This window comes from Schistocerca gregaria, chromosome 5 (genome assembly GCF_023897955.1).
Source record: "Schistocerca gregaria isolate iqSchGreg1 chromosome 5, iqSchGreg1.2, whole genome shotgun sequence".
In the NCBI taxonomy this organism is placed as follows: Eukaryota; Metazoa; Arthropoda; class Insecta; order Orthoptera; family Acrididae; genus Schistocerca; species Schistocerca gregaria.
The window spans coordinates 614,847,065-614,862,056 of record NC_064924.1 but is presented as its reverse complement, the minus strand read 5'-3'; the positions used below and the strand labels follow the sequence as shown (position 1 = coordinate 614,862,056).

The 14,992-nt window shown below is 40.3% G+C and overlaps 1 protein-coding gene across 4 annotated transcripts in view; it reads left to right on the top strand.

Moving 5' to 3' along the window:
- LOC126272138 (lachesin-like) overlaps positions 1-14,992 on the top strand; it is a 1,905,511-nt gene that overhangs the window by 1,508,445 nt on the left and 382,074 nt on the right. For all 4 annotated transcript variants that reach the window (XM_049974749.1, XM_049974748.1, XM_049974747.1 and 1 more), the window contains exon 4: positions 11,358-11,516. In XM_049974749.1, coding sequence (XP_049830706.1) covers positions 11,358-11,516 — 159 coding nt within the window. The remainder of the gene's footprint in view (positions 1-11,357; positions 11,517-14,992) is intronic.

Here is a 14,992-nt window from a genome sequence, read left to right as displayed (position 1 = left end):
TTTCCTCATATCTTGGAACTAATACCTACAAGATATGATGTTAAGAAAACTTAGTTCCTCTGCTATATAAGGGAGTCGCAGGTATATATATCATAATGTCATCACTTTGTGACTTGTACCTTTTTAGCCAATATAATTGAGTTAATGAGATATTTATTTACAGGGAAACAGACAGAGTGAATGTTTTAAGAAGTAAGTAAACTCTTCTTCTAAGTTAAAATAATTTCAACATTGCTATGATTACAGTTAAAAGAAAATGAAAACTGTGAACCAATCTTCACCCGAAACTTGACTGGAAGAACGATGTATTTTACTGGAAATAGTTTATGGGCGGTAGCGTATTTCATGTTCCTGCGCCAAGCGAAGCGATTTGATCGTCACTTATACTGTGAAATACATTTAAAGCAGAATGAAATTGAATACATCTCATATAGGTAAACTGTGCGAGATGTAGAGGCCTTTTAAAGTACCAGAAGTAAAATCCTTGAACCCTGTGATGAATGACTGCGTATAATGAATCGTCTTTCCCGTATCCCACAACTACGGTATCTGGGAGATGGGAAAATGTCAGCTAAAACATCTATTCAAGTTCAATGTAATAAAATGACTTAAAGTTATAAAGAGTAGAGGCTCATGAAAATGAAGCAATAATTGCGAAGAGAGTGAGACAGGTTTGTAGCCCATCCCCGTTGTTATTCAATCTATATAGTGAACAAGCAATGAAGGAAACAAAAGAAAAATTTGGAATAGGAATTAAAATCCATGGTGTAGAAGGAAATAAAAACTTTGAGTTTTGCCGATGACATTGTAATTCAGTCAGAGGCAGCAATGAACCAGGAAGAGCAGTTGAATGCAATGGACACTCTCTCGAAAGAACGATATAAGATGAACATCAAAAAAAGCAAAATGACGAGAATGAAATGTCGTCGAAATAAATCAGGTGATGCTGAGAGTATTAGATTAGGAAATGAGAAACTTATAGTAGTAAATTAGTTTCGCTATTTGGGGAGCAAAATAAATGATGACGGTCGATGTACAGAGAACATGAAATGTAGACTGGGGATGGCAAGGAAAGCGTTTCTCAAGAAGAGAAATTTGTTAGCATCGAGTATAGATTTAAGAGTCAGGAAGTCTTTCCTGAAAGTATTTGTATGGAACGTAGCCATGTATGGAAGTGAAACATGGACAATAAATAATTTAGACAAGACGAGAAAAGGAGATTTCGAAGTGTGGTGCTACATAAGAATGCTTAAAATAGATGGGTAGATCACGTAACTAATGAGGAGTTACAAAATAAAATTGTGGAGAACAGGAATTTGTGACACAACTTGACTAGAAGAAGGAATCGGTTGGTTGGACAGGTTCTGAAGCATCAAGGGATCACCAGTTTAGTAGAGGAGGGAAGCGTGGAGTGTTAAAATCGTAGAGGGAGATGAAGGGATGAATACACTAAGCAAATCCAGAAGGATGGGGGTTGCAGTAGTTACTCGGAGACGAAGAAACTTGCACAGGATAGAGTAGCATGAAGAACTGCATCAAATCAGTCTCTGGACTAAGGACCAAAACAACCAACGTTATAAGATATTATTATATAGGAGAGTGCTGGACCTACAAGGTAGTGGAAATAGGAACACACAATGTTTTTTGCTCAGGACTTCGGTCTAGTGATTGATTTTAGAATCACATGAAGGAATGCGCACTAGAGAGCGCCATGAGCATTTTCCGCCATTTTGTACAGTTTTTGTTGTTGTCAGATATGATGTTGTGTTTTGTATATTATTTGTAAATGTTTCTCATTCTGCACAGTTAAGTGTTGTACAGATTAAAGCTATATGCAATACATTGTTCATTTTTCAGGTACAATATTTTATAACCAATAAAATGATATACGATTTGGAACTGTTTATATAACACACCGACAATTAAGCCATACTACGTCGATCGCGTCCCGTCTTGTACCTTAAAACGGAAACTCGTCCTTCAGCACGGGACATGTGATATTTGCAGATGAACTAAGTTCTTTAGTGTCTTAAGAATTTTGCTTCTCCTGCAAGTGTAAACATGGGTTACTTTCTAATACCTTCTATTTCAAAGTGTATTTAACTTGTAACCTTTTTACACTTCTTCTAAATTTTGATTTTACTTGGTCTAATGTAATTGACGTACTATTAAAAATACTTTTTGAAAAGATTTTCTCGATTGCAACACTTTTAAATTTCAATCGAATATTTGTTACTAGATACATGGCCATGTTGTACCTTGGAACGCGTCTGCACATCTGGAAAAACCTTATTTTCATATATTGTGGAAAAGGCTGCAGCACATGGAAAGTGCATGCCTTCGTTTAAAAATGAATTGAGAAAACATATTAAACTTCTATTTCAGGTCTGGCTCTACCCTACTTCACAGCTTATACCAGTTTTGAAATATCCTACAGTAATTCAGTTAAAGAGTCTCTTCAGTGCATCTGGGAAGTTCTGATATTCAATTGAAATGCAACCACATTATCATTTGCTTCATGTGGTGTACCAAAGACCTAAATTTGTTGAAATAGGTGGTAGTTGACACATGGGACATTTTATTTCGAAATCGTTAGGAAATTCAGTATTCTGAGATCCACAGTGCCAAGAGTGTGCCGAGAACACCAGATTTTAGGCATTTCCTCTTACCATGGACAAGGCAGCGACGAACAGCCTTCATTTAAATACCGAGAGCAGCAGCGTTTGGGTACAGTTGCCACTGCTAAGAGACACGCAACACTTAGTGAAATACCCGCATGAATCTATGTGGGACGTACGACGAACATATCCGTTAGGTCAGTGTCTCGAAACTTGGAGTTAACAGACGATGGAAGCAGAATACGATGTGAGTGCCTTTATTAGCAACACAACATCGTCTGCAGCGCCTCTCCTGGGCTCTTGACCATATCGGTTGGACACTAGACGATTTGAAAACCGTGGCTGGTCAGGTGACTCCCGATGTCAGTTGGTAAGAGCTGATGGTAGGATTCGAGTGTGGCTCAGACCCCACCAATCCATGGACTCAAGTCGTCACTGCGCAGGTTGATGGTGGCTCCACAATGGTGGCTGATAAAACAAGCATCATTATTAATCCAGTAAGAAAATCTAATTGAAAATGATACAAATAAGGTCTTTGGAAAAGTCATTAATTAATTTTCTGCAAATTCGCTTGCTCTAAACTTTGAAAAAACACAGTACATCCAATTTTCTGCTGCAAAAAGTACAATTATTTCAATAAACATAACACCTCAACAGAAGTCATTAGACAGGGTAGAACATACTAAGCATTTGGGTGTACATATAGATGAGAATCTTAATTGGAAAATTCATATTTTTGATCTAGGTTCAGCAACTTTTGCGATCACAATAATTGCCGATTTTGATGATATAGAAATTAGCACGCTAACATACTTGCATACTTTCACTCTCTGATGTCAAACGGAACAATATTTTGGGGTAACTCAACATTTACACAAAAAGTATTCACTGCTCAAAAGAAAGTGGTTAGAATAATATGTGGGGTTCATAGTCGCACATCCTGTAGGCATCTTATTAAAAGATTGGGAATTCCTACAACTGCCCCACAATACATGTAGTCACAAACAACAAGGGCCAGTTTAAAAACAACAGTGACATTCATGATTATAATACCAGAAAAAAGAAAGACTTAGACTATTCTTTGCTCAACCTTTCTTTGGCACAGAAAGGGGTAAAATGTGCTGCTATAAAAATTTTCGACAAATTCCAGATGAAATAAGGTGTCTGACAGACAGCAGTAATAGCTTCAAAAATAAATTGAAATCATATCTCCTTGACAACTCCTTCTATACCACAGATGAATTCTTGAATAGGAATAAATAAATCTATAAATATAGTATATGCGTTTTGTGCCATTTAAGGGAATGGGGTAAATAATAGAAATATTAATCTTTAACTCTGTATTTGTAATATATATAATTATATTAAAGAAATTTGTTTCATAAGTGCATTTCGTGTGCACTTGATACGTTCCACATCATAACGGCTACCGTACCGTGCGATTGATCAATGGAACACGCAACCAGCTAACTAACTCTGTGGTGTTTAAGTGGAATGGACTGGGTCCTCGGTTATATTCGGCTACCTGGAGAGCACTTGCAGCCATTCGTGGACTTCGTGTTTACGAAAAACGATGGAAATTTTATGGATGATAATGGGACTATGCGCCATGTCACAGGGCCAAAATTGTTCTCTATTACTTTGAAGAAGACGCTGGACAATTCGAGCCAGTCAGTTCGTGCGACATGAATCCAGTCCGACATTTATGGGACGTAATCGAGAGATCAGTTCGTGCACGAAATTCTGCGCTGACAGCACTTTGGAGATTATGAATGGCAGCAGAGGCACGGTTGCTCAATGTTTCTGCAGGAGACGTCCAGAGACTTGTTGCGTCCATGCGACGTCGAGGTGCTGTTGAAAAAAGGAGACCCGACACGATATTAAGATGTATCCCATGACTTTTGTCACCTCAATGTATGTGCTCGTTTTCATTGTTTATCACCAGCTGATACAACAATTTAGGTGAGTGTGTTCACAGATCGAGAAATGTGTCACAGATATAAACGTACCATGCTTATGTTATTATAGGCTTATTAGAAGGTCGAAATTGTACAAACAAGTTCAGTGCGACTAGTTTGCGAAATCAAAAGTACGTAAAATCTAGGAAAACGGTAAAAGAGTACTTTATTTCATTTTGGAGGTAAAATAAGTGAAATATAACTCTTACTGGCGGTACATAAACACAAAGAGCAGAAGCAAGTGATATATATATATATATATATATATATATATATATATATATATATATATATATTCCTGGAAATTGAAATAAGAACACCGTGAATTCATTGTCCCAGGAAGGGGAAACTTTATTGACACATTCCTGTGGTCAGATACATCACATGATCACACTGACAGAACAACAGGCACATAGACACAGGCAACAGAGCATGCACAATGTCGGCACTAATACAGTGTATATCCACCTTTCGCAGCAATGCAGGCTGCTATTCTCCCATGGAGACGATCGTAGAGATGCTGGATGTAGTCCTGTGGAACGGCTTGCCATGCCATTTCCACCTGGCGCCTCAGTTGGAGGACGTGCAGACAGCGTGAGACGACGCTTCATCCAGTCCCAAACATGCTTAATGGGGGACAGATCCGGAGATCTTGCTGGCCAGGGTAGTTGACTTACACCTTCTAGAGCACGTTGGGTGGCACGGGATACATGCGGACGTGCATTGTCCTGCTGGAACTGCAAGTTCCCTTGCCGGTCTAGGAATGGTAGAACGATGGGTTCGATGACGGTTTGGATGTACCGTGCACTATTCAGTGTCCCCTCGACGATCACCAGAGGTGTACGGCCAGTGTAGGAGATCGCTCCCCACACCATGATGCCGGGTGTTGGCCCTGTGTGCCAGGTCGTATGCAGTCCTGATTGTTGCGCTCACCTGCACGGCGCCAAACACGCATACGACCATCATTGGCACCAAGGCAGAAGCGACTCTCATCGCTGAAGACGATACGTCTCCATTCGTCCCTCCATTCACGCCTGTCGTGACACCACTGGAGGTGGGCTGCACGATGTTGGGGCGTGAGCGGAAGACGGCCTAAAGGTGTGCGGGACCGTAGCCCAGCTTCATGGAGACGGTTGCGAATGGTCCTCGCCGATACCCCAGGAGCTACAGTGTCCCTAATTTGCTGGGAAGTGGCGGTGCGGTCCCCTACGGCACTGCGTAGGATCCTACGGTCTTGGCGTGCATCCGTGCGTCGCTGCGGTCCGGTCCCAGGTCGACGGGCACGTGCACCTTCCGCCGACCACTGGCGACAACATCGATGTACTGTGGAGACCTGACGCCCCACGTGTTGAGCAATTCGGCGGTACGTCCACCCGGCCTCCCGCATGCCCACTATACGCCCTCGCTCAAAGTCCGTCAACTGCACATACGGTTCACGTCCACGCTGTCGCGGCATGCTACCAGTGTTAAAGACTGCGATGGAGCTCCGTATGCCACGGCAAACTGGCTGACACTGACGGCGGCGGTGCACAAATGCTGCGCAGCTAGCGCCATTCGACGGCCAACACCGCGGTTCCTGGTGTGTCCGCTGTGCCGTGCGTGTGATCATTGCTTGTACAGCCCTCTCGCAGTGTCCGGAGGAAGTATGGTGGGTCTGACACACCGGTGTCAATGTGTTCTTTTTTCCATTTCCAGGAGTATATATATATATATATATATATATATATATATCACACAGCCTGCATTCAAATAGTTAAAAAATCGTTCAAATGGCTCTGAGCACTATGGGACTTAACATTTGAAGTCATCAGTCCCCTAGAACTTAGAACTACGTAAACGTAACTAAACTAAGAACATCAACCACATCCATGCCCGAGGCAGGATTCGATCCTGCGACCGTAGCAGTCCCGCGGTTCCGGACTGGGTGCCTGAACCGCCAGACCACCGCGGCCGGCTTCAAATAGTTATTGTGATACATGGCTGTGCCAGATGACGTATAAACTTAAAAATCTGCGTGATATGCATCAGGCACGAAGATATGTTTAAAAATGCGATAACAGTCGTCTGGTTTAGCTACAGAAAGACATGTAAGAAACCAAGTATGTAATGAATTAATAATCAGTTTACAATCTAGCAAAATGGACCTGAGGTAGTCTTACATAAAAAGCACTACTTGTGGCTGTAAATGTCACATTATGCATCTGGTAAAAAATGTACAACAGAGTAAAACACAAGATTGTCAATAATTAAAAAGCTAACAGAAGTACTTTGCTACACGAAACATAAATTACAGGGTGTAATGTTCACATGACGATAAAATATATAATAAAGCTATGGTAAGTTTATCGTCTCGTAATAAGATCTTTAAGTTCTGTTATTTGAAAAGCTTTTGCTACGGCCAGAAAAGGGGACCACTTAGTCCTCCTATACTGGTTAGACAAAGGGTTATTAGATCTTAAAACTATAAAGGTAGATTATTCACCTGATTAACATGGGACTATTGAGAACATTTGAAGTTACGAACACTGTACATGCAGCACAATGGACATCTGAAAACGGCGCTAGATATCAACAGCCTTTAAAAAATTGACGATCTTAAGTCCATGATGATCGATTATAAACTGATTATTTCTTCACTGTATTCTGTTTGTTTACATATCATTTCATAGCTATGCCAAACAAGCTATGTGAGATCCGCTCTTCGTGGACAGTTTTCTTAACACAGAAAACCAACTGTGGACAGGCCTTTCCTTTAATAACTGTCCTACGAATTTCATAGGAAACTTCTAAAGGACAGCGTGATTTTTAGGCCCCATTCATAGACACTAATACGTAGAATTAAGGTAAAACTTCAGTGTCACGGGAAGATAAAGATGATCGCAACTTATGAATGATCAACAATCACAGTTGATTATTGTTGTCTGTATGAAAATTCTGATTAGCAGTGATACTGTTAACTTAAAAATGGTGGTTTGAAACTCAGTTTCAAAACTCGCTGTTTCTTGACGAAGAACAGTCACTGAAAGCTCGGTGACTGATTAAAGTGTTCATACACTGAACAAATTTCTGTTGAAGCTGAGGCAGACTATCGTATATAATTCCAGAAGTACGGAACAAAAATGTCGTAACTCGTTGATGCTGCCATGAGACATTACTGTAATACAATTTCCATGCGAAGAGATGAACGCCTCTGGCCTGCCTGCTCTCTCGAGAAGGTGAGGGGAAGTCGCTACAGCTGAAACACCGTTTCCCGGACGTCACCTGACTCGGTAGTCGCTCTGGTCAGCACAACATGTTTCAGCTCGAGATCGATGCGACCTCCACCTCGTCTCGACTCGAAGTCCTTTATTTTTGGCTCTATCTTACACTCTACTCTTCTTTTTGCGCTAAATAGTAGACGTCACTAATAGCGTAAATACAAAACAATTTGTCCAGTTCAAGGTTCCACTCCAGTATAGAGAATCACGCCAAAATGGTGCCAGAGCGGTGTGCTGCGATCAGACGCCACTCATGTTGCAAAACTTTCCGCTACTAGTAACTAGTAACTAGAAACTATGGAGGATGTAAGAAAAAACTTACCAAAGTGAAACAATACAAGGTACACTGAGTTTAAACGCAATTGCCTAATAAGGGGTATTTTAGTGTAGTATGCAGAAGACCTATCAATAAAAGCATTACTCCATGTAAGTATGTGTGGCTAAAATAATGCAGCACACGACGTCTGCCTTGTTCCCAAACGAGACTTCCATATAACACATTTCTCAAGAGCCATCAGTACAGAATGTAAAAATGTGTGAGATACCATGGAACATCAGGGAAACAGCAAATGAATTTGTGAAAGTTATTCAAAACAATGGAGAATCAGGGTCATCTGTTTTAGGTAACTAAATATTGTTCTGAGTGGGACGAAACATGAACAAAAAATCTAAACCTTATGTAGTAGATTTGTGGGATATGACTAGAAATTAAAAAATTTAAAATTAATTTTCAGCCATTTCACCTCATTAAAACTTTGAAATATCCAACAGACTATGATGTGCAACGATAATGGGAAACCATTACCGAAGAGAGAAAAAATACTTTGACTACAATAAGCCATACAGTCTTCACAAAGCAGTCCTATTAAGTAGTATAAATTGGTCGGTTGACTTGGGGAAGGGACCAGACAGCGAGGTCATTAGTCCCATTGGATTAGGGAGGAATGGGGAAGGAAGTCGGCCGTGCCCTTTCAAAGCAACCATCCCAGGATTTGCCTGGAGCTATTTGGGGAAATCACAAAAAACATAAATCAGGATTGCTGGAAGCGGGTTTGAATCGTCGTCGTTGTCGTTGTTGTGGTCTTCAGTCCTGATACTGGTTTGATGCAGTTCTCCATGCTACTCTATCCTGTGCAAGCATTTTCATCTCCCAGTACCTACTGCAACCTACATCCTTCTGAATCTGCTTAGTGTAGTCATCTCTTGGTCTCCCTCTACGATTTTTACCCTCCACGCGGCCCTCCAATACTAAATTGGTGATCCCTTGATGCCTCAGAACATGTCCTACCAACCGATCCCTTCTTGTGGTCAAGTTGTGCCACAAACTTCTCTTCTCCGATTCAATACTTCCTCATTAGTTATGTGATCTACCCATCTAATCTTCAGCATTCTTCTGTACCACCACATTTCGAAAGCTTCCATTCTCTTCTTGTCCAAACTATTTATCGTCCATGATTCACTTCCATACATCGCTACACTCCATACAAATACTTTCAGAAAAGACGTCCTGACACTTAAATCTATACTCGATATTAACAAATTTCTCTTCTTCAGAAACGCTTTCCTTGCCATTGCCAGTCTACATTTTATATCCTCTCTACTCCGCCCATCATCATCAGTTATTTTACTCCACAAATAGCAAAACTCCTTTACTACTTTAAGTGTCTCATTTCCTAATCTTATTCCCTCAGCATCACCTGACTTAATTCGACTACATTCCATTATCCTCGTTTTGCTTTTGTTGATGTTCATCTTATATCCTCCTTTCAAGACACTGTCCATTCCGTTCAGCTGCTCTTCCAAGTCCTTTGCTGTCTCTGACAGAATTACAATGTCATCGGCGAACCTCAAATTTTTTGTTTCTTGTTCATGGATTTTAATACCTACTCCGAATTTTTCTTTTGTTTCCTTTACTGCTTGCTCAATATACAGATTGAATAACATTGGGGAGAGGCTACAACCCTGTCTCACTCCCTTCCCAACCACTGCTTCCCTTTCATGCCCCTCGACTCTTATAACTGCCATCTGATTTCTGTACAAATTGTAAATAGCCTTTCGCTCCCTGTATTTTACCGCTGCCACCTTTAGAATTTGAAAGAGAGTATTCCAGTCAACATTGTCAAAAGAGTTCTCTAAGTCTACAAATTCTACAAAAGTAGGTTTGTCTTTCCTTAATCTTTCTTCTAAGATAAGTCGTAAGGTCAGTATTGCCTCACGTGTTCCAGTGTTTCTACGGAATCCAAACTGATCTTCCCCGAGGTCGGCTTCTACTAGTTTTTCCATTCGTCTGTAAAGAACTCGTGTTAGTATTTTGCAGCTGTGGCTTATTAAACTGATAGTTCGGTAATTTTCACATCTGTCAACATCTGCTTTCTTTAGGATTGCATTTATTATATTCTTCAATCGTCGTCGTATCGAATGCGAAACCAGTGTGCGAACCACTGCGCCACCTTGCTCGTTGTCGTATACATGTAACATCTCATGTTTTACGGAGGACATGAAGATAAAATGCAACTTAACAATATGACTCTTTTATAATGGTATGAAAATAAAAGGTAACAATAAAATTATTAAGATATACAAAAGGATCGTGTACACACATGCTAGCAGACAATTCTGAATAATCGCTAAGCTACCCTATTAAAGAGTATCACACCAAATGTCTAATTTTTCCTGGGGGGAAGGGGGGAGGCGAGACAAAAGGGTTGCCATAACTAATGAATGTGAGCGGCATATAATAGTATCTGAATAAAATGTATCAGTAAGATTATCAAAAATACATAAAGTGTAATCCACAAATATGGTAACGGACCAGCCTGAATAGAAACCACCACAATTGCCAGTCAGTGATATATCACAGTGATATAAGGTCACAGTCCTGTAACACATATACTGTTGAGAGAGTTTAAAGGTAGATAGATTGTCACTCGCTTTACTAAGGTTTGAAGCTGATGTTCTTCTCTGTTTGCGATTTAAAATTCGGTTGTTTTGAAAAGCAGCCCCATGAAAACACTTTTTTTAAGGTTTGTATTCACCCAGACATGTTTCGACATCTATGTGTGCCATTCTGTGGGTCAAATGTTTATTTCTGTAAAGTACAATTTGAAATTTATATTAATTTAACTGTTCTAGGTCTAAGAATTACAATGTGTGCAATTTTGCTTTGATTTGTTTTGACGCTCACCTTAAAATTACATCGTTAAATGAAATGCATTTTTCTACACCCCTTTTTTGTGCTACTTTTCGTCATTTATTTGTTGTACGATTTATTGACACCATCCATCGACCGGTTCCTGTAAAAATCCAATTCTCTGTGGGAAGACAGACTTGGACTCTTACTGAGACATACTGAAACTCTTTTCCCCTTGCCCGGTTTGTGAATGAAACAAGAGAGGGGAAAAATTAGCAGTAGTAAGAAGTGCACTCTACCATGACGTAGATGTAGATCAAGCATGCTAGACGTAGATATGTGTAGTGGTGATCTTTGGGCCTGTTGGTGGTGATCGTGGCTGGTGGTGTTGCAGTGCCGCCCAACATCGACGACTCGCTGAGCAGCTCTGACGTGATCGTCCGCGAGGGCGCTGACGTCACTCTGACGTGCCACGCCAGCGGGTCGCCGCCGCCCAGCGTCAAGTGGAAGCGCGACGACGGCTCCAAGATCGCCATCAACAAGTCGCTCTCCGGTGAGGACCGCGCCGTGCCCGTTGGAACACGAGCACCTCCTGTTACCATATTACTGTAGTACCTTCGCTAGCAGTCTACCTGTTCCCCTCCGCCATGTCATCACCCCACCTGTTACTTCTGTGTACTGTATCCTGATTTATTAATTGTACTAGATTGCAGAGAATGCATGCATATGTAGTCGAAGTAGCTACCTAAGTACCACATATTTTCAATGAGGAAGGTTTCCGTCAGTCGTTTCACTGTCAAGTACTACGTGACATTACCTTTCCTGTAATGTGGAGAAAATAGCTCTAAGATCAGCGTTTCGTCATGTGCTAATACGAGGGTCACTCCAAAAGAAAAACACACTATTTTTTAATCCATCTTTTATTCTACATGTTTGAAAATTTTACAGCGTGTAGATACATCCGTTAGGAACAATATTTTCATTTCTCCACATAATTTCCACCCCTCTCAACTGCCTTACGCCATCTTGGAACCAGCGCCTGTATACCCGCACGGTAAAATACTGGACCAACCTGTTGGAGTCACTGTTTGGCAGCGTGCACAAGGGAGTCATCATCTTTATCATCTTCAAACCTTCTTCCACGAAGAGAGTCTTTCAGTTTCTCAAAGAGATGATAGTCACATGGAACCAGGAGTCTCCGCCTTCTCGTACTCTTCCAAACGTTCGCTACATGCCGTTTTTCTTGTTTCTTTGTGAGCCATTGTCAACATCCTGGGAACCCACCTGCCACAAACGTTTTTTAACGCCAACACTTTCAGTATCCTGCAAACATTTCCTTCCCCCATCCCAACGTAGCGCAACAATTCGTTCACTGTGATGCGTCTGTCAGCAGTCACCAATTCGTTAACTCTCTGCACACTGTCTGGAGTGTGTGCAGTACGAGACCTGCCCCTGCGAGCACTATCCTCAATATTTCCGTGTCCACTTTCGTCACGTAATTTGCTTGCCCACCGACTAACTGTACTGCGATCGACAGCAGCATCTCCATACACCTTTTTCAACCTCTTGTGGATGTTTCTAACTGTCTCGTTTTACAGCACAGGAATTCTATGACAGCACGTTCCTTCTGACGAACATCAAGTGTAGCAGCCATCTTGAAGACATGTTGTGACTGCGCCACTCACGGGAACTGGTTGAACTAAGTTTGAAAACAAGCGGGAAGGATGTATCTGCACACTGTAAAACTTTTATACATGCAGAATGGAAACTCTATTTTTACAAAAATAGTGTGCATTTCTTTTGGAGTGACCCTCGTATATCATCATCATTTATATCCAGAACAATGATTACGTGACAACTTCTGCGGTCGCTTTCTTTTTATTTTATTTATTTACACATCTATTTCCGTAGGACCAAATTGAGGAGCAAATTTCCAAGGTCACAACATAAAGTAATAACAGATAAAATAAAATGTTTATGAACCCTAATGTCAAGCCATGAGTATAAGGAAACGCAATCAACAATATAACATAGGAATCAGATTAATTTTTGAAAGACAACCTCGACAGAATGGAACGAGTACCCATAGGGAAACTCTTCAGTTTTGATTTGAACGCGCATGGATTATTACTATGATTTTTGAGTTCTTGTGGTAGCTTACTGAAAATGGGTGTAGCAGTATACTGCAGACTTTTCTGAACAAGACTTAATGTAATATTTACACGATGCATAAAAATGGTGCTAGATCGAAGATGTACACTTTGTGTGCTAAAATTGCTTAAGATATTTGTCTCTGACTTACATTCGACTAATACGGCATTCCTGACACATGTAATCTCAATCAAATAAAGTAATCATATCTCTCTCTCTCTCTCTCTCTCTCTCTCACACACACACACACACACACACACACACACACACACACACACTATGAATTATTAATTCGTTAATTTCGTTTTATAAGCAAACATTGATTTTCAACTATTTACTTCTGACAATCCTTAGTGAATGACGTACAGCTTGTAATGAAATTGGCACATGTGACAAGCGGGCCACTCTACAAACCATTTTTGTACCAGTAATGGAAACCCAGTTGACACTATTTTTGGAGTCATTTTTTGCAGTTCATATATTGCTTTAAATGTACGTGTTTTGATGATTTATTTTAGTTGTGGAAGTACTATGAACATAGTTTTTTAGTAAAAAAAATCAGGTCGTTCGGGCATTTTGAGCACATCCAATGTGGGGTTGCATTCTGCCTGGCTCTTTAACTTTAAGGAGGGCTGAAATACAAAGTGCTAGGGTCTCATTGAGGGAGACAAGAGAGACGTGGTATATAATGCAGCGTGTGTGTGTGTGTGTGTGTGTGTGTGTGTGTGTGTGTGTGTGTGAGAGAGAGAGAGAGAGAGAGACAGACAGACAGACCGAGAAGAAACAAACTGTTGCTATGTATGTGACCGATCATGTGTGTTTAAGGAGTACAGTCTTTGACACATGCAGTTCAGACGCAAATACGTTACACCATTTTTTTAATAAATAATGTATATCTTTTAACTTGACACCAATTTTACATAACATTTCAATATTACACTAGAGATATATACATGTACACAATTTTAAGCAAATAACGGAACGTCACACTAGAGGTATGTAAATAACTTTCAGAAATAAAGCAACATGACATTGTTTAAGTGCCATTTTAATATTACGCCGATGGTATGTAAATATGTTTAACTTTCCCAGAAATAATGCCTGTCTTTGATCTTGGTGTCATTTTTAAAATCATACTTATATTATGCTGATTAAATACAGAAGCGTATGCAAATACTTTAGGTTTTTAGGGAAGTAATGAATATCTTTCACTTTCAAGTGGATGCTATGTACTTCTGTGCTACATATTTTTTGCCATTTTGTACATTATGATAATAGTATGCTCTGATTGGTTGGAAAGGAAGCCGAGGGATGGGACGTAGTGTATATAGTATAACCCAGGCTGGCTGTATTTTTTCTTAATTTCTTAGCAATTTTTAATTTTTCCGCCACGAAAATCTTCTGTTTCTTTCTGTTTCTTAATTTTGCACCATTTCTTGAATTTTTTTCGATCTTGATCGTTGATTTTTTTTAAAATTTCCCGCAATTTTTAAATTTCCCACCACTTCGATGACGCCTAACCTCCGTATGTGGGCAATGCAAATCACTAGTGATTTGTTTTCAATGCTGGAAAAACACACTGTGCGGTCCAGAAAGAGCAATACCATTCTGCTTGTCTGTTATTGACAGTACAGCAGTTAGCAGATGCAACATATCTACTAAAGAGACTGGTTACACTATGTTTGGCCGTTCTCTTCAAAAGATCTGCTCCGTGGTTGAGGATCATTGCTAAGCAGGATTGACGGAAAGTGTCTACATAGTACAAAGAAGGAGAGGTCGTTTTGTATTAACGCGAAACACGGGACACAGTGACACGGATATGATAAGCGAACTGAGGTCACAGTCACCTAAACAACGGCGTTTTGCTTTGAGTAGAAA